The sequence below is a fragment of the Rana temporaria genome, chromosome 6 (genome assembly GCF_905171775.1).
Source record: "Rana temporaria chromosome 6, aRanTem1.1, whole genome shotgun sequence".
NCBI lineage: Eukaryota > Metazoa > Chordata > Amphibia > Anura > Ranidae > Rana > Rana temporaria.
Genome location: NC_053494.1, coordinates 164215336 through 164239686, shown reverse-complemented (window position 1 = coordinate 164239686; position 24351 = coordinate 164215336). Strand labels below are relative to the sequence as shown.

At 44.3% G+C, this 24351-nt stretch overlaps 1 protein-coding gene across 5 annotated transcripts in view; it reads right to left on the bottom strand.

Moving 5' to 3' along the window:
* Positions 1-24351, bottom strand: part of SP3 (Sp3 transcription factor) — a 49211-nt gene that overhangs the window by 19939 nt on the left and 4921 nt on the right. For 3 of the 5 annotated variants that reach the window (XM_040357725.1, XM_040357729.1, XM_040357728.1), the window contains 2 exons: positions 7840-7908; positions 3538-4843 (listed from right to left, as the gene is read on the bottom strand). In XM_040357725.1, the coding sequence (XP_040213659.1) occupies positions 3538-4843; positions 7840-7908 (1375 nt within the window). The remainder of the gene's footprint in view (positions 1-3537; positions 4844-7839; positions 7909-24351) is intronic. The other 2 variants (XM_040357727.1, XM_040357726.1) reach the window with 2 other exon arrangements.

Here is a 24351-nt window from a genome sequence, read left to right as displayed (position 1 = left end):
GACATAATGGTGCTTACTAGGGTTGTCCCGATACCACTTTTTTAGGACCGAGTACAAGTACCGATACTTCTTTTCAAGTAGTCGCCGATACCGAATACCGATACTTTTTTTAAATGTGTCCCCACATGCAGCCATGTCCCCCCACAAATGCAGCCATGTCCCCCCCATATATGCAGCCATGTCCCCCCACAAATGCAGCCATGTCCCCCCTATATCCAGCCATGTCCCCCCTATATCCAGCCATGTCCCCCCCCCCATATGCAGCCATGACCTCCCCATATCCAGCCATGTCCCCCCCCCATATGCAGCCATGACCTCCCCATATGCAGCCATGACCTCCCCATATGCAGCCATGACCTCCCCATATGCAGCCATGACCTCCCCATATCCAGCCATGCCCCCCCCATATGCAGCAATGTCCTCCCCATACAAGCCATGCCCCCCCCCCCATATGCAGCAATGTCCTCCCCATACCAGCCATGCCCCCCCCCCATATGCAGCAATGTCCTCCCCATACCAGCCATGTCCCCCCCCATATGCAGCAATGTCCTCCCCATACCAGCCATGTCCCCCCCCATATGCAGCAATGTCCTCCCCATACCAGCCATGTCCCCCCCCATATGCAGCAATGTCCTCCCCATACCAGCCATGTCCCCCCCCCATATGCAGCAATGTCCTCCCCATACCAGCCATGTCCCCCCCCCATATGCAGCAATGTCCTCCCCCATACCAGCCATGCCCCCCCCCCATATGCAGCAATGTCCTCCCCATACCAGCCATGTCCCCCCCCCCATATGCAGCAATGTCCTCCCCATACCAGCCATGTCCCCCCCCCCATATGCAGCAATGTCCTCCCCATACCAGCCATGTCCCCCCCCATATGCAGCAATGTCCTCCCCATACCAGCCATGTCCCCCCCCCATATGCAGCAATGTCCTCCCCATACCAGCCATGTCCCCCCCCCATATGCAGCAATGTCCTCCCCCATACCAGCCATGTCCCCCCCCCATATGCAGCAATGTCCTCCCCATACCAGCCATGTCCCCCCCCATATGCAGCAATGTCCTCCCCATACCAGCCATGTCCCCCCCCATATGCAGCAATGTCCTCCCCATACCAGCCATGTCCCCCCCCATATGCAGCAATGTCCTCCCCATACCAGCCATGTCCCCCCCCCATATGCAGCAATGTCCTCCCCCATACCAGCCATGTCCCCCCCCCATATGCAGCAATGTCCTCCCCATACCAGCCATGTCCCCCCCCCATATGCAGCAATGTCCTCCCCATACCAGCAATGTCCCCCCCCCCATATGCAGCAATGTCCTCCCCATACCAGCCATGTCCCCCCCCCATGTGCAGCAATGTCCTCCCCATACCAGCCATGTCCCCCCCCCATGTGCAGCAATGTCCCCCCCATACCAGCCATGTCCCCCCCCCATGTGCAGCAATGTCCTCCCCATACCAGCCATGTCCCCCCCCCATGTGCAGCAATGTCCTCCCCATACCAGCCATGTCCCCCCCCATATGCAGCAATGTCCTCCCCATACCAGCCATGTCCCCCCCCAAAAAAATCAGCCATGTCCCCCCCTTACCGTACATTCTGCCGCGCCATCACAGCTTTGAATAGCTGTAGTCTCTCACGCTGCGTATAGACACTCCCCCTTGCTCGGGATTGGACAGTTCACCCGAGCAAGGGGAGTGTCTCTACGCTGCGCCGCGGGAAAGACTACAGCTATTCAAATGAATGCTGTAATCTTCCCCGCCCGTGGTAACCAAGCAGGGATGCGGCGGGATTCGTTCGGCGCTTGCGGCGGCGGGGGGGGGAAGTATTCTATTTTGGTATCGGGGGTATTTGCGGGAGTACGAGTACTCCCGCAAATACTCGGTATCGGTCCCGATACCGATACTAGTATCGGTATCGGGACAACCCTAGTGCTTACAGTGCAAGGTGATATGGGGGAGGTATAGTGCATTATTTTTTATGCTGCTAGAAGAGCACTTTAGATTTAAAGTGAAAAAAATAAGATAAATCGAAAGTGGTATTAACTACTTAAGACCCGGACCTTTAGGCGGGTAAAGGACCTGGCCAGTTTTTGTGATTCGGCACTGCGTCGCTTTTACTGACAATTGCGCGGTCGTGCGAAGTGGCTCCCAAACAAAATTGGCGTCCTTTTTTCCCCACAAATAGAGCTTTCTTTTGGTGGTATTTGATCACCTCTGCGGTTTTTATTGTTTGCGCTATAAACAAAAATAGAGCGACATTTGAAAAAAATGCAATATTTTTAACTTTTTGCTACAATAAATATCCCCCAAAAAGTATATTAAAAAAAAAAAGAGTTTTCCTCAGTTTAGGCCGATACGTATTCTACCTATTTTTGGTAAAGAAAAATCGCAATAAGCCTTTATCGATTGGTTTGCGCAAAATTTATAGCGTTTACAAAATAGGGGATAGTTTTATTGCATTTTTATAAAAAAAAAAAATTTACTACTAATTGCAGCGATCAGTGATTTTTTTTTTGCGACTGCGACATTATGGCGGACACATCGGCCAATTTTTGGGACCATTGTCATTTTCACAGCAAAAAATGCATTAAAAATGCATTGTTTACTGTGAAAATGACAATTGCAGTTTGGGAGTTAACCACTAGGGGGCGCTGAAGGGGTTAAGTGTGACCTCATCTGTGTTTCTAACTGTAGGGGGGCGGGGCTGGACGTGTGACATCATTGATCGTGTTTCCCTATATCAGGAAACACACGATCAATGACAGCGCCACAGTGAAGAACGGGGAAGCTGTGTTTACACACACACCTCTCCCCGTTCTTCAGCTCTGGGGACCGATCGCAGGACTCCAGCGGCGATCAGGTGTGCGGAGCTTCGGACCGGGTCATGGGCGCACGCCCGCGACCCACGGCTGGGCACTTAAAGAGGACGTACAGGTACGTGCTTGTGCCCACCTGTGCCATTCTGCCAACGTATATCTGCAGGAGGCGGTCCTTAAGTGGTTAAAGGGGTTGTAAAGGTTTGTTTTTTATTTTCTAAATAGGTTACTTTAAGCTAATGCATTGTTGGTTCACTTACCTTTTACTTCCATTTCCCTTCTAAATGTGTTTTTTCTTTGTCTGAATTTCTCACTTCCTGTTCCTCCTCAGTAAAGTGTTCAGTAAGCTGTTCTAACAGACTTTCCACCGCTCGGATGACGGTGGAAAGCTTACTGAGGAGAAACAGGAAGTGAGAAATTCAAACAATGAAAAAAAAACATTTAGAAGGGAAATTGAAGGAAAAGGTAAGTGAACCAACAATGCACTAGCTTAAAGGAACCTATTTAGAAAATAAAAGACAAACCTTTACAACCCCTTTAATTTAATCCTTTCCATGTGGGCATGTATTTTTTAAAACTTAGTTTATAGCATAAATCTACACTTAGCTCAAGGCAACAAGAAAAACTGTACCCAATATGAATATATTTCACCCAAAAAAATGCAGACCAATGTTACTCATCAGTGCTCAAATGTTGAGCGACGAACAATGAGACATACCTGTCGGGCTGTCAGAGTGATCCCCGTGCTGCAAATGAATACCTACAGCATCAACAGAGTTTACTGTAACAGTCTGCAGGTTTGGCAACTGCCCAGAACTTAAACTAACTGGATTACCTCCTCCACCAACTTGGCCAAGTGTAAGTGTCTGCACAGGCGTCAAAGTTATTTGTTGAGGAGACGAATTCTGAATCTGTAAGTTTTGCAAGTTCTGAACTCCTTGAACTTGAAATGTCTGCCAGGCAATCTGACCAGAAGGAGTCACTGTTTGGGCTTGAATAAGGAAAGTTCCAGGGTTAAGCTGCAACTGAAGGTTTTGCAGAGCTTGTGATGATATGGCTTGACCCCCAGCCTGCACTGCTTGCAATGCCTGCTGTGCTATACTCTGAACAAGCTGGGCTTCACTGGTCTGCTGCTGGCCATCTTGAAGTTGGATGTGCTGTACCATTTGTTGCGATGTGGAGCCCTGAATATTCTGCTCATCAGACATAGTACTCTGGATGTAGTTTCCCTGAAGATCAGTTGTTTGCACATGCCCAGATGGACTGTCACTCATATTATTTGCACTCTGCTGCAGCATTCCTGAGCTGTCTATGGTAACAGGAAGCTGAGATGACGAAGAAGTTGGCACAAACATATCCGTTTCAGAGTTTGTATCACCAGCATCAGGAGAAACATGCTCTTGATCTGCAGTCCTTTCAGAATTATCAGAGCTGTCCATAGCTTGCCCTGCACTTATCAAGTGTCCATCAGCTGTAATGCCAGTCATGCCTTCAGAGCCACCAGACAGACCCAATGAATCTAGGTCAACACTGTTAATGGGGACAAAGGTGATGTTACCAGGCAAGCCAAGTGGGACATTAGTAACAACTTGTGTTTGGCCTCCATATTGAATCTGCTGAAGTTGACCACCTTGTGTTAGTATATTTGGACTTGATGACAAAAGGTTAGCAGAATGGTTTCCAGGAATAATCTGAATCTGACCAGATTCTTGGTCTAATCCACCATTATCATTAGACGTGGCAAAGCCAAGTTGAACTTGCTGACCATCAGATGTCTGAATCTGTGGTATGACTTGATATTGAACATTAGACAGTGTTCCATTAGCGGTGTCTGACCCGGCTACAGAAAACAAATGTTGATTTTGAAGCGTCTGTAACACATACTGTCCACTTGAAGTTACTGTAGCACCACTTGGGAGCTGAACAATATTTCCCGCTTCATCTTTTAAAGCAGCTTGAGCTGGAGTTAAAACTTCCCATCTATTTGGCCCCCCTGATAACTGCACAGATGACAAATCCTCTGTCTGTAGGAAAAAAAAAAAAAGGTTTAAAATGGTTAGAAACATAAGACTTTATTTTAATCAATAAACAGTTTTTAAAAGACTTGTCCCGAGAGAAAATGTTGACGACCACTTTATGGAAATGCCAGGTGTCTTGCCTTTAAGCCGTTTTGATGTCTATACTTTTAGTCAATGACCTGGAATAATTATGCAGCAAACAGAGCGCCTGATCTGCATATGTGTTCCATATCAGTAAAGTAGGAAGCCTGTAAGGAGCTTGAGGTGAAATTGAGGGCCTCCCCCAACACCTAGGTTTCCTACAGCAAGCCTTGGTGACATACTGGCCAAGGGTACTAAAGATTTACACAATGAGGTCTAGTTATAAACTTCTTCAAATCAAGAGTCATACACTCTGCTAACTGGATTTAATAAAATCTTGGGATAAAGTTGTGTGAATCGTGTAGAGATGCACCAAAATTTTGACCGAAAATGGTGTTGGCATGTTGTCGATGAGGGAAAAAAAAGGTGCAGATAATGGCACCGAAACCGCACAGGATTTTGCTATAATGTTACTGTGCTTTTGCCGGTTTTATCACATAGGTCACGTGACTCGAAAACCAAATTAAAAACAACAGGTGGGATATTGATGCGTTCTTGCTGCGTTATCAATGTATTTCAAGAGGGACATGCGATTCTGGTAAACTATTTTTTTTTTTTAACTGCCAAAAATGCAGTAAGCAAGATTTTTAAAACCACAACAGAAGCGCAACAGACCAGTGTGAAGACATACATAGAATTTAAAGGGATACATCATTATTGAGCTTTTCTTGCGCTAAAGGTACCAATAACGTCCGGCAATAATTTTATATTTAAATGCATGATACTACATAAAAAAATGATAGATAGAGATTAAATATTGCTCACTTGGGACAGTACAAAGGAGACATAAAAAATACTGGATATTTTTTAGAGTCACCATAATCAGACATCCCAGGACACAGATTCATGACTACTTGGAAAACCCTAAATCACTGATGCAAACAACTGCCCAAACAGAACATTAAAGGTTTCAAAGCAAACTCACAGCTAAAATGAACTAATCCTTTGGGGAAATTCATTTTAGGGGCACAACAAGGCCAATACATCTAAAACAAATTAGAGTAAATCTCCACTACAAAGCCACCTTGCAAGCCCTACTGACCAAACCGTTAACTTAAGACCAGGTTGCAGTCCTACAAACGTGGATAAGAGAGAGCAGCAACCCAGAATGTGGGGGGCAGGGGACTTAAAAAAAAAAAAAAAATGTTTTAAACAAAATTTTGCCATCACATAGGGGGCCCCCTTCACGTCTCCCCCCGCCTTCCACTTAAAATAAGGAATAGATTGTGCTCCATTAGCTTTTTCCCCAGCCAAACCCAGAAGTGATGTAATACAACAAGTATAATTTTTATACTATTTTTCCTATGCTATACATGCCTCATCTAAAGTCCCAAACTGCCCCCTTTTTAGGCTATAGACTCAGGGATGGAAAAGTTTGTCCACAGGTGCCTCAGTTAAAGTCTCTTACTTGTTACTTCCGTGTTTATTCATCATAGGGGAGATCAGTAGTGCCCAGGATAAATGGCAGGGGCGGTACCCTTTAGCATGTTGCAGAGGTGATCGGGCAGCTTTAGGGCTGCCATTTAATCACTTCTACCTGAAAGTGCATCAACAGCTGAACAAATGTATTCCAGCTAACATAGCGCATTTAAAAAAATCGCATCTACCAACTGTAAACAGCACTGGTAGTTGCAAAATAAATGCAACACAACATGCATAAAAATGCATGCAAATGCACATTACTGCATATGGATTTTCACTACAAAAAATGTTTTACCTTTTGTCCAATTTCTCCTTAAACAGAAGTGTACTTATTGGCATGCGAGGTACCTACAGCCTCAGTCTCATGAGATTTGGAAAGAGATATGGTGATAGCACCAGTGTTTAATTTAGTTGATTAAAACATTTAAGTCGACTAAATGAATACTATTTTTGTTGACTAAAACAATTGAGATGATTAAAATATGACTAAAAACTAAAATGGCATTTCAGTTAAGACTAAAACGAAATTTCAAAATTAACACGGGTCTGTAGTGCATGTTCATAACATAATACCATAGATAACATTCGATTTTTCACTCCAGCAGTATACAATGAGTTTAGAAATTGTAGAGAAATGTTACCAACGCATTACAAATTAATTACACCCATTAGATTTTAGACTACTAAAATTAGTTTTAGTCGACTAAAATGTACTGGTGATTTTAGTCGATTAAAACATACTGGAAATTTAGTCGACTAAACACGACTAAAACAATTGAAGACTAAAATGCCATTTCAGTCCTAAGATTAAAACTAAAATCGAAATTTGCTGCCAAAATGAACACTGGGTAGCACGGTTCTTGCTGGAGGCTCCAACAAGAGGAAGCAAGAACCCTGCCTCTAAATTAAGATGGCCACCTCCACATGGATTAAAAATTCGACCAGTTCAGCCGGGACTGGCCAAATTTTGATACATGTATGGGCAGGGTGGTTGTACAAAAGAAGTCTATCGATAGTACAACCGCCCTGTTGCATTTTCCCTGCTCAATCGGTGCCGCCGGTTCTAGCCAGCAACACGGTCAGTGTATTAGGACAGCAAGGAAGCCTCCCTGCTGTCAGAATACAATAGCTCAGCAGGGAGGATTCCCTCATTCACCTCAAAGGTGTGGAAGAGGGAATCGGGTCAGTTTTTTTTCTTTGGCCCGCTGGTAAAAGACATTGTAGAACAAGGCATGGCACAATAGTAATGGGAAAAGATTAGCTGCTCCGGGACTGCAGGCAATAATGGTGAAGAGCCCTTTGTTCACTAACTGACTTTTCAGACACAGCTTCCAGAGCTCACTTCAATATTTTAAAAAGACAAAATATAAGCAAATAAGTTGTTAAGCTTGACACACTTTAAAAGCGATTCTAAAGATAAAATAAAAAAATACACATACAACTCCTCTCCTTCTGTAGACTGTTGGGGAATATGACATCGTTTGCCTAGACATGAAGTTATGAAGTAACTGAAGAAATGTAAAAAAAACAAACAAAAAAAACAAACAAATAAAAAAGTTTAAAAACAAGTAAATATGATACACTTTCCTATTTACTAATGCATGTTAATTGGGTGAGTGAAGTTCCACTGTAAGTAGACACTATACCAGATAACTATTGGCTCACAGAAAGGCTGCTTGCTCACCACACCTAGAAATTATCACTGATGTCACAGTGTTTCAGCTGCTTGTTTTTGGCAACACCTTCCTTCCTATAAGAGCTATTCACCTCTGTTAAAACATCACCCTTTTCCTTTGCTTAAATGTATGATCAGCCAGTACTACAAGTGGAAAGATTAGGACTACATTCATGAGCCCTCTATCCAGGTACGAAGGTAAATTCATTTTAAAGTCAGTCCAGGGCAAGTCTGCCATCATTTTGGGGGGGGGGGGGGGGGGGGGGGGTTGGCTCACTTGCTGGTTGCTGCCTGGCTCAGCAGTGCCCAGCCATCAATGCAGCCTGATCAGTGCCCATCAACCCAGCCTCATCATCAGTGCCCAGCACCATCCCATCAGCTCAGCCTAGCTGTGCCCATCAATGCAGCCTGATCATAAAGCAGTGTTCCAGCCCCAGGCATCAGGAGAAGAGGGCTGAGTGGGCCCTGGGGGATCTCCCACCTACCCGGCACGTCCAGTGTCACACTAAATCCCGCCTCCTGGAACGGCTTGGCTCCTATGATGGACATCACACGTCCCGGCATTGTGCCGGGTAAGCAGGTCAGTGACAGTTCACCCCTGGAGGGCATCGTTCCAAATAATATGCTAGCATGTGATGCATACTAGCACATTATGACATTGTATGTTTTTTTTTGTTTTTTAAAGCCAGCAGTTTACTACCACTTTAATCTCCTACTATCAATGAAACAGTGCTGCAATGGTGAAGTTAAAGCCCACTTAAAGGGGTTGTAAAGGTTTGTTTTTTATTTTCTAAATGGGTTCCTTTAAGCTAGTGCATTGTTGGTTCACTTACCTTTTCCTTCCATTTCCCTTCCAAATGTTTTTTTTCTTTGTCTGAATTTCTCACTTCCTGTTTCTCCTCCGTAAGCTTGCCCCCATCATCCGAGCCATTCTGGCTGGGGGTTAGTCAGTGTCCTCGCCCCCTTCCTTGGGACTGGACTATATCCATGTAGGGGGATGCTGCGAACACAGAAATGTAGTCCCAAGGGAGGGGGGGGGAGCACACTGACTAACCCCCAGCCAGAATGGCTCGGATGATTGGGCCAAGCTTACTGAGGAGAAACAGGAAGTGAGAAATTCAGACAAAGAAAAAAAAACATTTAGAAGGAAAATCAAAGAAAAAGGTAAGGGAACCAACAATGCACTAGCTTGAAAGGAACCGATTTAGAAAAGAAAAAAAAAAAAACCTTTACAACCCCTTTAATACCGATATACCAGCAACAGCAAGCCATATTTGATCAGCGTTTCTCAAACATTAACTTATGTTGTTCTATACTGAGGCCAACAGTTTTATTTTACTGATGGATAAGTATATAGATGTGTATACACACACCTATATATTCCTGCCCTAATGGATAAGTGGCTTTGTGGGGGAAAAAAAAAATCTACATTAAATTAAAATGTGAATACTATATATAGGGTTGCTGCTCTCAAAGTGCATGTGCCTTTAAATGTGTCATCAGAATAAGAGCGCTACCTCGTGATAAACTAATCTATCATTAGCACACACAATAATGGGAAAAAACAATAATTCCAATAACCATATAAAAGTGTTAAATCATTAATAGTCCATTGAAGATTCAAGTATATAAAGTTCACGAACTTAAAAACTTTGCAGTGCAGCTTCTAAATGTTTCTATATGCGCAATATAAAGTGCCAAGTGCTGAAAAGATAATCTGTGCCGTCCGTGCCCCCCTTCGTGTGCCCTCTCACTCACCGGAAATCCAAGACTCCCATGACAGAAGTTGCAAGCTCTTGGGAGGATGGTTGGGCTCGGGTGAAACAGCACGTGGAACCACAGAAGCCAGCCATCCTCCCAAGCGCTTGTGACTTCTGTCATGGGAGTCTTGGATTTCTGGTGAGTGAGAGGGCACACAAAGGGGGGCACGGACGGCACAGATTATCTTTTCTGCACTTGGCACTTTATATTGCGCATATAGAATAATTTAGAAGCTGCACTGCAAAGTTTTGAAATTCGTGAACTTTATATACTTGAATCTTCAATGGATTATTGATTTTAACACCAATATGGTTATCGGAATTATTGTGTTTTCCTATTGTTTGTGGCAATGATGTATTAGCTCATCACAAGGTAGCGTTCCTCTTATTCAGATCAGTTTTATTTTACTCCTATCAAGTAGATCAGCAGCAACTTGTAAAGGAATTCTGTTCTGGGCAACACTCTTTAACCAGTTAAGACCCGGACCATTATGCAGGTTAAGGACCTTGCCCCTTTTTGCGATTTGGCACTGCGTCGCTTTAACGAACAATTGTGCGATCGTGCAACGTGGTTTCCAAACAAAATTGGCGTCCTTTTTTTCCTACAAATAGAGCTTTCTTTTGGTGGTATTTGATCACCTCTGCCTTTTTTTATTTTTTGCGCTATAAACAAAAATAGAGCGACAACTTTGAAAAAAAATCATAATTTTTTACTTTTTGCTATAATAAATATCCCCGAAGATATAAAAAAAAACATTTTTTTATCAGTTTAGGACGATACATATTCTACCTATTTTTGGTAAAAAAAATATTTTTTTTATAGCGTTTACAAAATAGGGGGTAGTTTTATGGCATTTGTATTAATATTTTTATTTTTTTTACTACTAATGGCAGCAATCAGTGATTTTTTTCGTGACTGCGACATTATGGCGGACACATCGAACACTTGACACATTTTTGGGACCATTGTCATTTTCACAGCAAAAAGTGCTATAAAAACGCACTAATTTCTGTGAAAATTACAATGCCAGTGAAGGGGTTAACCACTAGGGGGCGCTGTAGGGTTTAAGTGTGACCTAATGTGTGTTTCTTACTGTAGGGGGGCGTGGCTGGATGTGTGACGTCACTGATCGTCGTTCCCTATATCAGGGAACAGATGATCACTGCCACAGAGAAGAACGGGGAAGGTTTGTTTACACTCACCTCTCCCCGTTCTTCAGCCCCTGTGACCCGATCGCCGGCGGCGATTGGGTCCCGTGGTCACGGAGCTTCGGACCGGGTTCTGAGCGTGCCGCCAGAAGCGTGCTCGCGACCCATGGCTGGGCTCTTAAAGAGGACGTAGATATACGTCCATGTGCCCAGCCATGCCATTCTGTCAACGTATATAGTCGTGCGGCGGTCCTTAAGTGGTTAATGGTCACATATGAACATGCAGCAATCTCAAATGAAGGGCTGTGCCTGAGCCATAGACCATAAGAACCAGCATTTTTCTGCAACTTCAAGAGTCAGTCAAAAGAAAGTACCCAAGGATAAAAAGATAAAAATGACAGAACCAAACTAGAGCTCATCTCACAGATTGGATCTATCACAACAGAATTTAGCGACAAGATGCAGTTAGAGGACCGACTCATACAATTCATTTAAAACTGTAGACAACTGGGTCTCACACACTGCAGTCGCCGCCGTCAGCTTGTGCAGGTTTTGTTTAGTTGTCTCCCAGCATGAAAGGGATGCGGCAGCTCCACCACAGAGCCGGCAGCGTGGTGTCCCCCCTCCTCCTGTGGTTCCCGAGTTCTCCCGCTGTTAGCAGAACAAGGTAAAAAACAACCACCAGCAAGGGGGTGGAGAGCATCGTAAGACTGAGGCAAATACATGCCTCGATCTCGCATGTAAACCATAAAAACCAGAACGCAACGTCCTGGTTTCAGATGCACCATCTCCTGGCTAGTACAGCCACAGGGGACACATCTAACCAAGCCAATGTGCACTTGGGTTACATGGTGTGAAGGAAAGGGAGACATTGGGATCTATTAGACCCCTTATAACTCCATAAAGAGTACCTGTCGCCTGTCCAATGTTATCACACAGGGGTGTATTAACCTCCTTGTGATGGCAATCAATAAAAAAAAAATAAGTTTTTAAAAAAATATATATTAAAGTGTTTTAAAAATTCCATAACCCCCATTGCCACACACACATGGGCAGATGCAAAACTGAAGGTGCGCATGCATAGATAAACCACGGTCGCACCACACGTGCAACATATTGTCGCAAACATCATAGCAAGAATAATTCTAGCACAAGAGCTCCTAGTTAACGCTAAACTGATGAGCTGTAAGGGCTTTTAAAGCATCGCCTATGGTGATTTTTGGGCACCATCGTTTTTTGCGATATCATGGGAGCGCGTAATTTGAAGACCTGGGATGTCAGATATCAATTTACTCATCATACGTTTTTGCACTAAAATGTATTTTATTTTATTTTTTTCCCTTAAAATTTGCATTTATAACAGTTGCGCAAATATGTGACATAAAAATTTGCAACCATCACCTTTTTATTCTACAGGGCTTCTGCTTTGCGAAAATATATAATGTTCTACGGATTCAACCACTTCAATACCAGGCCCATTTCAGGTATCGGTGCCATCACACTTTGAATGACAATTGCGCAGTCATGCAACACTGAACCCATATTACATTTTTAACCATTTTTTTTTCAACCAACATAACTTTCTTTTGGTGGTATTTAAATCACCACTAGATTTACTTTATGCTAAATGAAAAAAAAAAAATGCAACAAAAATGTTAATAAATCTTTCATAAAATTTAGGCCAAAATGTATTCTGCTACATTTCTTTGGTGAAAATAACCCAAATCGGTGCATGACGTTTAGTCTGCAAGAAAGTTCTAGAGTCCATTGAATTTCCATCTCATTTCTTGAGGCCTAAAAATGGCAGGACAGTTCAAATACCCCCCCCCCAAATTACCCCTTTTTGCAAAGTAGACAGTCCAAGGTATTTAGTAAGAGGTTTTTTTTTTTTATGTATATACTGTCACCCATACAGTACAGCATTCATCATGTGACTGGTGTGGTGGTGATCATGAACACTGACTCGTGACCTTATGTAAAACAACAAAATTGTAATTAAAAAGTTTTTTTCTTTAACATTTTATTTTTAAACACACTGACCAGAGCAATAAAGTTTTACCAGTGATCGTTACAATACAGTGTTACATAATTGCTTCTACAAGTGAATTTCACAGTAAGGGCCCTTTCAGACGTGTGGACCGTATGTCCGCTTTTTCATCCATCCGTTTGCGGATGAAAAAGGGACATACATTGGTCCCTATCTGATTGCTGGTGTCAGCGGATAAACATCACCCGCCTCCGCAAAGATCCGATTTTGCAGACGGAAGAATGTCCTATTTTTTTTCTTCCGTCTGCGGATCGGATGAACACGGACACACGGTCCTTGTTCATCCGATCCCCCCATAGGGGAGAGCGGAGAAAAGACAGGGCGGTCCCTGCACAGTGTGCGGGGACCGCCCTGTCAGCCGCCGGCTCTGCGGGGATATACGGAGGATCCCCGCTGAGCTTACGGACACACGGAGGCGGATCATTACTGATCCGCCCCGTGTGAAAGGGCCCTTATAAGCAACCCTTTTACTGAATCCAATAGATTTTCATTGTGGTTAGCTGTGATTGGCCCTGTCTGTACCATATGATCACTGTGAGCACCGTCCTCACTTTTCCCCGCTGTGTTCTGGGAGCCGTGTGTTTCCCAGAACACAACATGGGGTGGGGGATGGGGGGAGACGGGACCCGAAGCACTACCTGCAGAGTCTATGCCGGAAGTGGGTGCAAATACCTGTATCTGCACCCCCCAAACCCCTGAAAGGTGCCAACTGTGGCACCAGGGGGGGGGGGGGGGGAATCCGATGAGCGGAAGTTCCACTTTAGGGTGGAGCTCCACTTTACCTTTAACCTTCACTAAAATAACGCCAAAGCAGATGAGATGCCATTATTATAACTGAAATCCAGCCTTCCCTTCAGCTGTGCACAGATGTAAAATCTCCTCTACTCAGGGATGCACAATTCCTATCGCCCGACGCTCAGGACATGCAGTTCCAAGCTCCGTGTCTTTTTTTTTTTTTAACATCTAGACCCGATTACTTGCCTGATGGAATTATTCAGGTGGCTGTACTGTCACCCAAAATCTTCCACACCCCAGTAAACAACACCCACGATATGTATCCTGGGCTCCGCTTGCCCATCTGCATGACACGAAAGGAGCTTTTTTTTCCCCACTTTATTCAAGAACTTTACTACTGCTTAAATAAAGCTCACAGAAAGCTCTGCAAATGGTTTGCGATACACACACCGCTCTCTGATCCAAGCTGACACCATGTAAACAAGGCAGGGTGGATATAAATGATTTTTATTTTATTTTTAAACAAAACAAAAGAATAATTTTTATTACATTTATTTTAATAAAAGGCTTTTGGAGTAAAAATCTATCTAAAGATAGGCTTCCATTTAAAGCGGAGTTCCGGCCACAATTTCACTTTTTAAATATAAATACCCCTGTAATACACAAGCTTAATGTATTCTAGTAAAGTTAGTCTGTAAACCAAGGTCCGTTTTGTTAGGTTGTTACAGCATTTAGACACTTTATAAAATAGAAATTGACTGGGGCCATCTTAAGTGTGGGCATCATGAAGCCAGGCTGTATGACTTCCTGGATTTCAGCCTTGCAGATCTCGCACATGCTCAGTGTTGTACAAGCAGTGTCAGATCAGGTTTCAGCACCTGTGCTGTCCAAGTCACATGATTCTTTGAGACTGGGGAGTGCACAGACTCCTGGAAAGTTACACCCACTACATTCCCAGGAGTCTGTGCGGTGTAGGTTAGGAAGCATTAAGCACCTAGGTGCAGGAAGTGGGAAGATTAACTATTCTGCCTAGCAACAACACTTTTAAGGCATCTAAAAAAAAAAAAAAAAAAAAAAAAATTTGTCAAGGACTAATGACATTTTTTTAAAACTACTGATGTAATGTTATATTTATGGGTGGAACTCCACTTTAAGATACATTAATAATTTAGTTTATTCAGCATGAAATGGAGCTCGTGTAGAAGGAGGCTGTATATTCTGTAACATTTACATTTTTGGTAAACCAAGCTCTGCAAGCTGAGATAACATGCACTGCATTGATGCATTCACACAATTTCACAGTAACCATGAGATAAAACAACGTTCAATAATATTCCTTTATCCCATTGTTTTGCAAATGTTAACCTGACAGCTTATTATTCCAAATAAGAAACTTTAATTTTGTTTGCAAATATTAAAGTGGAGTTTCAGGCTTTTTTGTTTACTAAAAGTCAGCAGCTACAAAAAGTTTAGCTACTGACCTTAAACAGAAACTTACCTGCCCCACGGTCCAGCAATGCTGCCGCCCTGAGTGTCGCTCTTTTCCTCTCTGCCGGAGCCATCATAGCCACTGTGGGCACCTGGCCGTAACAGCTTTCAGCTTCACAGCCGGGCACGCACTGCACATTCTCAGTGAACAGGCAATCTTCTGGGACCCATCATGTGTCCCAGAAGATTGGAGAGGGAAGGGCCGCCTAGGAGGAGAGGAGGAGTTGTCTAGGCGGCCCGTGGGACAGGAAGCCGCCATCAAAAGTACCCACTCACTCCCCCCCCCAAAAAAAATTACATGCCAGGTGGCGAGGAGTACTTAAAGCGGAAGTTCCACTTTTGGGTGGAACTTCGCTTTAAAGATTCTAACTACCAGCAAGAATGTGTCCTTACATTTAAAGAGCACCTGTCATTTCAGATCCATCATGGCAGTGCCTGTTGGCGGGCATCCACTCACCTGCTACTGCCATGTCCTTAACTTTGTTATCACTGCCACATCACCAGCCGTCCCATTGTGAATGGGGCTGTCGGAGAGTCAACAGCAGGCCAGAGGAGGAGCTGCTGTGGGACAGAGGTGACAGTTGCTCTTTAAAAATTATGATTTAAAATCAAGTGGATGTAAACCCTCCATACTCCCAGTGAAGTGAACAGCCTCAGATGATACACTGAGATGAAACAAATCTCCCTACATAGGTTTTACATCTATATCTGCTGTCTTCACATTTATATACTGTTTAGAAAGTTCATATTGCGTTAGGAAATTGTCTCTACCTGTTTAACACAGAGTGTAATGTCTGGGCATACAGCCAAGATAGCTAAAATTGCTGATTGGAGGAAAGGAACACACCCCCTCTCATCATAGGCAGAGACTCTCAGAGGTGTTTTGTAATAGGGCAAGCTCCCTGTTAATCTATTTTAGCAGCCTCCCCTGACAGAAATTTCAGGCTGCTTTTATCTGATGTGTCAGAATTTGTCAGGAGTTATCAGGCTGATAACAGAGGAACGGTTCAGGAGAAAGCTCTTTGAAGAGAGATAAAATACTGCAGATATATGTGCTCAGCTCAAATATCACAAATTGGGTTTACATCCACCTTAAATTAAGCCTTTTTTACTAGTGATTTAAAGCGGAGTTGCAGGATTCTTTTCGTTTAATTAAAGTCAGAAGCCACAAAAAGTGTTGCGCTGCGCTTTCCGAGTAGACAGGCAGACCTGTGACGTGTTGCAGAAGATTGACGAGCGGTAGGGGCCGCCTAGGGGCGAGAGGAGTCGCCGCCTAGGCGGCCAAAAGTCGAAGTGGGAGAGGAGGTCCCACTCAAAGCTAAGCACCCACTCCTCCCCCCCAAAAAAATTACATGACAAATGTAAGGGGGCGACGAGTGCTTAAAAAGGGTTACTAAAAAGGAAAGAAAATGTTTTCTTTAAAATAACAAACATGTTATACTTACCTCCACTGTGCAGTTCGTTTTGCACAGAGTGGCCCCCGATCCACATCTTCTGGGGTCACTCGGCGGCTGTCTCTGGTCCTCCCCGCAAGAACTCATCACCTGCATGCGAGAGAGCTCTCATGGTGATGAGTCCTTGCAGGCGCGCTCCTGTGATACAGCGAGCGACCATAGCCGCTCACGTTATCACTTGGCCCCGCCCCTCAGCGCGCTGCATCACTGGATGTGATTGACAGCAGCGCCAGACAATGGCTGCGCTGCTCTCAATCCATTCACCCTAGCCAATCAGTGGCCAGGCTGAGCAGCGAAGAGGATCTCGGGACCGAGCGCGGGACTTCAGGGGTTAGGCAAGTAAAACGGGGCTCGGGGGGGGGGGGGGGGGCGTTATCAGATGTTTTTTCACCTTAATGCATAGACTGCATTAAGGTGAATTTTTTTTTTCCCTTTACAACTCCTTTAAAGCGGAAGTTCCACTTTTGGGTGGAAATCTGCTTTTAAGCGTGATTTAACCACATCCCATCCGGGACAATTCTAGCAATTCACTCCTACATCAAAAATCATCATCTTTTTTTATCGAAAATTATTCAGAACCCCCAAACATTATATATGTTTTTTAGCAGAGACCCTAGGGAATGAAGTGGTGTTCATTGCAACTTTTTATGCCACACTTTTTGGGGAGGGGGGGGGGGGTGTTTAATAAAAAACAAACAGTAAAGTTAGCCCAAGTTATTTCATAATGTGAAATATGATACCCCAAGTAAATGGATACCCAACATGATGTCACGCATTAAAATTTCACACACACGTGAAATGGCGCTAAACATTGGTACTAAAAAACTCCATAGGCAACGCTTTAAATTTAAATTTTTTTTACAGGTTACCTGTTTAGTCACAGAAGAGGTCTTGGGCTATAATTGTTGCTCTCGTTCAAATCACACGTGGGGTATCGTCGCATTCGTTAGAACATCGTCTACATATGCGTGCGCGACTTGCATTCGCTTCAGTGCATGAGCGCGTGGGGATGGGGAGCTTTTAATAAATGTTTTACACTTTCTCTTAAAAAAAAAATTGATCACTTTTATTCCTATAACAAGCAATGTAAACATCCCTTGCAATAAGAATAGTGCGTGGCAGGTCCTCTTTATGGCTGTTTTACATCCGCAAGGCCCGGATGTGATGTCATAACGTCACACTCAGGCTTCCGAGGGTCATAGAGATGAATGGGGGACAATCGCTACGGCCAACTTCTGGCGGCGAACGATTCATTCTCTGGCTTGCCGATCACACGGGCGAGGCCAGAGAAGCACTGGAGGGCAGGGGGGTTGGTGTCTGCCGCCTGTAAGAATGATCAAGCTGCTATGATTGTTCCTATGGTGCACAGAATCGCCAGTGGAAAAAAATGATATCTGGATGATGCCTGTAGCTGCAGATATCACCACTTAGAGCCCATTCACATCTAGGCGACAAAATGCCCGACGCTTGTGCCGCTAGAGGGGAGAATTCCCATTGCTGTCTATGGAGATTGTTCACATCTCATAGACATCGTACGCCTGCCGCCCGAAAAAAAGTCCCGGACCCTTTTTTCAGGCGGCATTGGCGTTCGGCCATACAAAGCAATGGCAAGGCTTTGTAAAAAAAAAAAAAAAAATGTTACACACTCGCGGCAAAATACGCTGCGTACGCGGCGTATCTTGTCGCGGAGGTGTGAATGGAGCCTTAAAGTCCATCGCGTACTTCCGGCGCAAAGTAGTCAAACCAAATCCACCCTGGTAGAATATCATTGAAAAGCTGTAATTTTGAGAACATTCGTTCTAATTTTCTAATCACAAGTGGGGTCAAATCGACCTTTGCTTGCTACCAGGATGAAAAAAAATCGCTAACAAATGAATTTTTATGTGTATTTGGTTTTTGTTCAAAGAAGTTAATTCACTCCAAAATCAAATGTTAAACTTTTTTTTTGTTTTATTAAATACTTGCGAACATTTGTCATATCTATTGTATTGAGACTTTCCAGATGAATGCTCATACAAATCTACTAGTGTAAGCCCAGCTTAACACTTGCAATTTTACATGTTGTGCATTCTTCAGTCTTTATGTCCTGGAATAACACGGTCAAGTTCAAGGTCAATGCCTTTGTTTGACAACATAGCTCGTCTAAGTTTAAAACACACCAGGCAAGGCATGGGCCTGCATGCAAAGAAATCAGGGATAATCAGGGAGCCTTTCACCAATTGTCACTCTTACTATCTATATTATACAGCAGGGGTGCCCAACCAGTGGCCCTCGGAGCCCTCTGACGTGGCCCGCGACCTCCTGCTCTGGGATGGAATTGAATAGAATACCGTTAAAGGTAAGTTTATTACTAAAATCACAGTTTATATATGGGCATATCTGTTCTGTAGTGGTAACTGGGCTGCTTTCAAACTGATCCATGGGTGCAGAAAAGTGCACCTGCAAGTTACCTGCACTGAGCTATATACTTCCATTACCTGCGAATTTGGTGTCCTTTCTGAAAGTGCACCACACCTACAGGATATAATAGAAGTAGAGGTCGACCGATATGGGTTTTTCTCTGGCTGATGCCGATATTTGGAAATCGGGGCAGCCGATGGCCGATATGTGTTGCCGATTTTTGCGCCCGATTATTTTAGGCCGGGTTTTTTTTTCCCTCATCTCAAAAAACCTAGGGTGGAGAGGTGGGGAGGAGAGAATTGTTTAGGGTGGAGAGGTGGGGTGCAGCCTGTCAGTGCCACATCAGTGCAGCCCATCTGTGCCACCTCATTAGTGCCCACCAGTGCAGCCTATCAGTGCCCACCAGTGCCACCTCAGTGCAGCCCATCAGTGCCACCTCATCAATGCCCACCAATGCACCAGTGCATCCCATCATTGCCCACCAGCGCATGCCAACCAGTGCATCACCTCATCAGTGCCAACCAGTGCATCACCTCATCAGTGCCAACCAGTGCATCACCTCATCAGTGCCAACCAGTGCATCACCTCATCAGTGTCAACCAGTGCATCACCTCATCAGTGCCAACCAGTACCCACCACAGTACAGCCCAATGTCATTCACTCATCAATGTCCACCAGCCTAGCACAAGACTCCATTCGTCCCTGGCCCTGACTTGCTGCTGCCCCGCCTCTGCCTACAATCCCCAGAATGCAGAGCTGGCCAGTAACAGCCAATCGGCGGCTGCCACTGCCGACATCCTCCATTGTAAGAAAACGTCCCCCGACTGCTGCGCGCCCTGCCTCTGCCTACAAGCCCCAGAATGCAGCGCTGGCCGGTAACTGCCGGCTTGCGCTGCATTCTGGGGTTTGTAGGCAGAGGCAGGGCGCGCAGCACGTCAGGGGACGTTTTTTTTTCCCCCAGAGTGGAGGACGTCGGCCGATTGGCTTTTACAGGCCCGCTGCCGACTACCTTCAACTAAAAAAAAAAGTCAGCAGATAGCGGATCGCCGCCGCGGTCACAGCATCAGGAAAGGCCGCGGCTTCGGCCTAGCTCCGGATCCGAGGCACCGCTAACGACCATGTTAAATATCGGCCTAATTTGGATGAAAAATCGGCCGATTCCGATTTCTACAAAACGGCCAAATATCAGCAGATATAATCGGCAGATATATCGGCCTGCCGATACATCGGTCGACCTCTAAATAGAAGTCTAACCTGCAAAAATGCCGCAGGTGAACTGTGCTGCACCCGTGAGGTGGGTAAACAACCTTGCATCAGTGTGAAAGCAGCCTTAGGCCCCTTTCACACTGTCAGTCCCACCAAATCTGACCTTCCATTCACCTATAAGGAGTGGAAGATGTAAATGTACTTGTGTCCATTTACAAACGCCTACCTTCAATCCGCGAAAAAAAAAAAAAAAAGTAGAGTGGGCTCTATAGAGACAAGTGGGCTGCCATCCACCTGCTCCGCTCATTGTGGTCTGCAACTAGTTACCAAGTCGCTTAAGTGGCCCTTGCTCCCCAGAACCTCACTGTAGTCTGGATGCCAACAGGTACAATGGGTGTCACTGCCAACATACAGATCAGTTTCTGTTCACATCCATCACCTTGGAGTTGAGCTGGCAACATGCTGCATGAAGACATACAGGCCAGACACCTGCATTTATATCATTGGCAGCATTAAGATGCAAGACAACCCGTGGTTCTCTAGCGATAAATTGTCCCATGGTCATGCACAGACAGCTGAGGAGCCACAAGTGCTTGAGCCTCAGTGCCATGCTACCATGATTACCAAGCTCATACTAAAATCAATGGGCATATAAAACATGATGGTATGGCAAACCATACCTTATATTTCCATGGGCACGGCAGTCAATGGTCATCCACAGCCATTAAATCACAGCTGCTTAAGAATTAGATGGCTTTACAATGAAGACCAGGTTCCCACTAGAAGCGAATGTAGACATAAAACAAGTCTTGAGGTTCCACAGCACTACTGCCCAAACCTTGGCTGTCCTAACCTTGCAGCCACATGAACCGCAATACAGAATTTGAACAATTTCTAACTGTTCCTACAGGTATTCAGAGGGACTACATTGACTGTTCCTAAAGTTCTTCAGTGGGACTAAACTATATCAACCATACTCCAGGGAAAGTTTTAGGCTGCATTCACACCTGAGCGTTTTGTCGCCTGAAGCGCGACGCTCAAAAACGCTAGAGGGGAAAAAATACATTATTCCCTATGGAGATGGTTCACATCTCCACTCCAAAATGCCCGACGCCGAACGACTGAAGCGCAAACAAGTTCCGGAACCTTTTTTGTCGCGCATATCGGGCGGTTTGGGCGTTTTTGAGCGTTTCCATTTCCCATAGAAAGTAATGGAAACGCTTGATTCAAGCAACAACGAGCGTTTGCTACGGGCGTTTCGTTGCTTTAAAGAACATTTCACCCAGGCAGAAGATAAAAAAAAATCTACCAACATAGCAACAAGGGATGTAAAGATGATAATTTTTCCTATTAGCTAAAATAAAAAACGTCGAAGTACAAAAACGTCAGACGACGCTGTATGCAAACGCGCAAATAAGCATGAATACGCGTGACAAAACACCGGAAAAAAAACAACCTACGCTCAGGTGTGAATGCAGCCTCAAGGCTATTCCATCTCTAAAGTCTGGAGAGTCTAGCACCTGTCACTTTAAATGCCTTCAACATGCAGCCAAGGCCCAGTTTGGACTGCAGGGTGTACCCATTTCATCCTCTACACTCAAAAAGCTATTGCTCCATCCTATCCACTTTCGGCTAATATCAGAATTTATGCTATCCTACAAAACCCTCCAATTTCAAACACAGGAGGAACAGAATGCAGATATTCCAGATTTAAGGCTCCATTCACATCTATGCGACAAAACGCCGGACGCTTCTGCCGCTAGAGGGGAGAATTCCCATTGCTGTCTATGGAGATGGTTCACATCTCAGACGCCGAACGCCTGAAAAAAAGTCCCGGACCCTTTTTTTCAGGCGACATTGGCGTTCGCCCATTGACAGCAATGGGAATGCTTTGTCAAAAAAAAAAAAAAAAAAAGGTTCACACTCGCGGCAAAATACACCGCGTACGCCGTTGTCGCATAGATGTGAATGGAGCCTAACACATCAGAGAATACAAGAGGGATAAACATAAATGGCAGAAAAGTTTTAATCGATTCCTTGACAACTGTGCCTCTTAGCTGTGGAACTATAATCACCAAGTGGTCATCCTCAAGCAGTCAGAAAGTCACAAGTGTTTGAGCCTAAGAAGGCCCTACCCAGAACACCAAGCTCCTACTAAAGTCTACAAAGCAGCTGGAGCCTCTAATGTCCCCACAATACAACAGGAAGGTCTGTGGGTGCAGTGCCGAGGGTTCTATAGATTTATCAGGTGTTCTATATCCTGAGGCAAGGACAGGCATCCTCGGGATCTAAAGTTCTGAAACCATAAGCACCAATAAGCATCCTCAGCCAGCTAGAGTATCACTGGTGCTAAGGCCTTAGCTGGCACTATGAACACCAAGCTCCTACTATAGTTAATGGGCACATAAGGCCCTATTCAAATTGGCATTAGAAACAGGCATTTGAGGGGTGCTTTCAACCCCCTGCCAAGTAAATCTGATATAAGCATGTTGGTTCCCCTCTGTCAGTCAGGGTGGATAAAAAAAATCATCAATGATTTAAAAAAAAAAAAAAAAAAAAAAAATCTATAAATAAAAAATAAAATCCAATTTTTTTATTTTTAAATCAACTTTATTTAAAAATGCTTTTGGAGTAAAAATCTAAAGATAGTTTAAGTTACATTAATAATTTTGTTTATTCGGCATGAAATGGAGCTTAGTTATGTAGCACGAGGCTGTAAATTCTGTAATATTTACATTTTTGGTAAACTCATTCAATGAATCCAAGCTGAGATAACATGTACTGCATTGATGCATTCACACAATTTCACAGTAGCCATGAGCTAAAACAACGTTCAGGAATATGCCTTTATCCTATTGTTTTGCAAATCTATGAACACTACAAACTGTATGATTGAATTGGTTCCGATATCGCCGTTTTCCTAACCGGACAGCTTATTCTAAATAGGAAACAATAAATTTTGTTTGCAAATATTAACCACTTACCGCCCAGCCCATATAGTAAAATGACAGCCGGGCGGTTGTTGTGTTATCCTGACTGGACGTCATGACGTCCAGCAGAATAACAGCCGCATTGCGATGATCGGTGGTGTGTCACTCTCGTGCCGACCCCCCCTGTCTGTCAGACATGAGTGAGGAAAAGCCAATCGACTGCTCTTCCTGTTTACATCGTGATCAGCCGTGATTGGACATGTCTGATCACGCGGTAAAGAGCCTCCGTCGTAGACTCTTTACCACGTGATCAGCCATGTCCAATCACGGCTGATAACGATGTAAACAGGAAGAGTAGTCGATTGGCTTTTCCTCACTCGTGTCTGACAGACAGGGGGGTATGCGCCGATTGTTTATCGGCGCAGCCCCCCGCGGGTGCCCACACTGCACCACCGAGGAGGCCCCCCCAACATGTGGATGGCCAGGCATGTATCCCATGGCCATCCACATAAAAAAAATATGCCCATCATTGCAGCCATATCAGTACCCGTCATTGAAAAAACGTACTTAATTACAAAAAAAGCGAACAGAAACAAAGATAAACTTTGTTTTCTAAATTTTCTGTCTTTTTATTTGTTGCACAAAAACAAAAAAAATGCAGAGGTGATCAAAAATACCACCAAAAGAAAGCTATTTGTGGGAACAAAACGATAAAAAATGTGTTTGGGTACAATGTAGCATGACCGCACAATTATCAAATTGCGACAGCGCTGAAAATTGGCTTGGGCATGAAGGTGTATAAGTGCCTGGTATCAAAGTGGTTAAAGATTCCAATAACAAGCGAGAATAAGTCCTTACATTTAAAGAGCAACTGTAATTTCAGATCTATGTCCCTCACCTTGTTGTGTCACTGCCACATCACCAGCCGTCCCAATAAAGTGAATGGGACTGTCGGTGAGTCAACAACGGGTCAGAAGAGGGACCACTCTGCGGGACAGGGATGACAGTTGGTCTTTAAAAATTATGATTTAAATCAAGCCTTTTTTCTAGTGATATAAAATCAAATGACAGCAATTACAAGGGATATAGGACATATAAAGAGCAGAC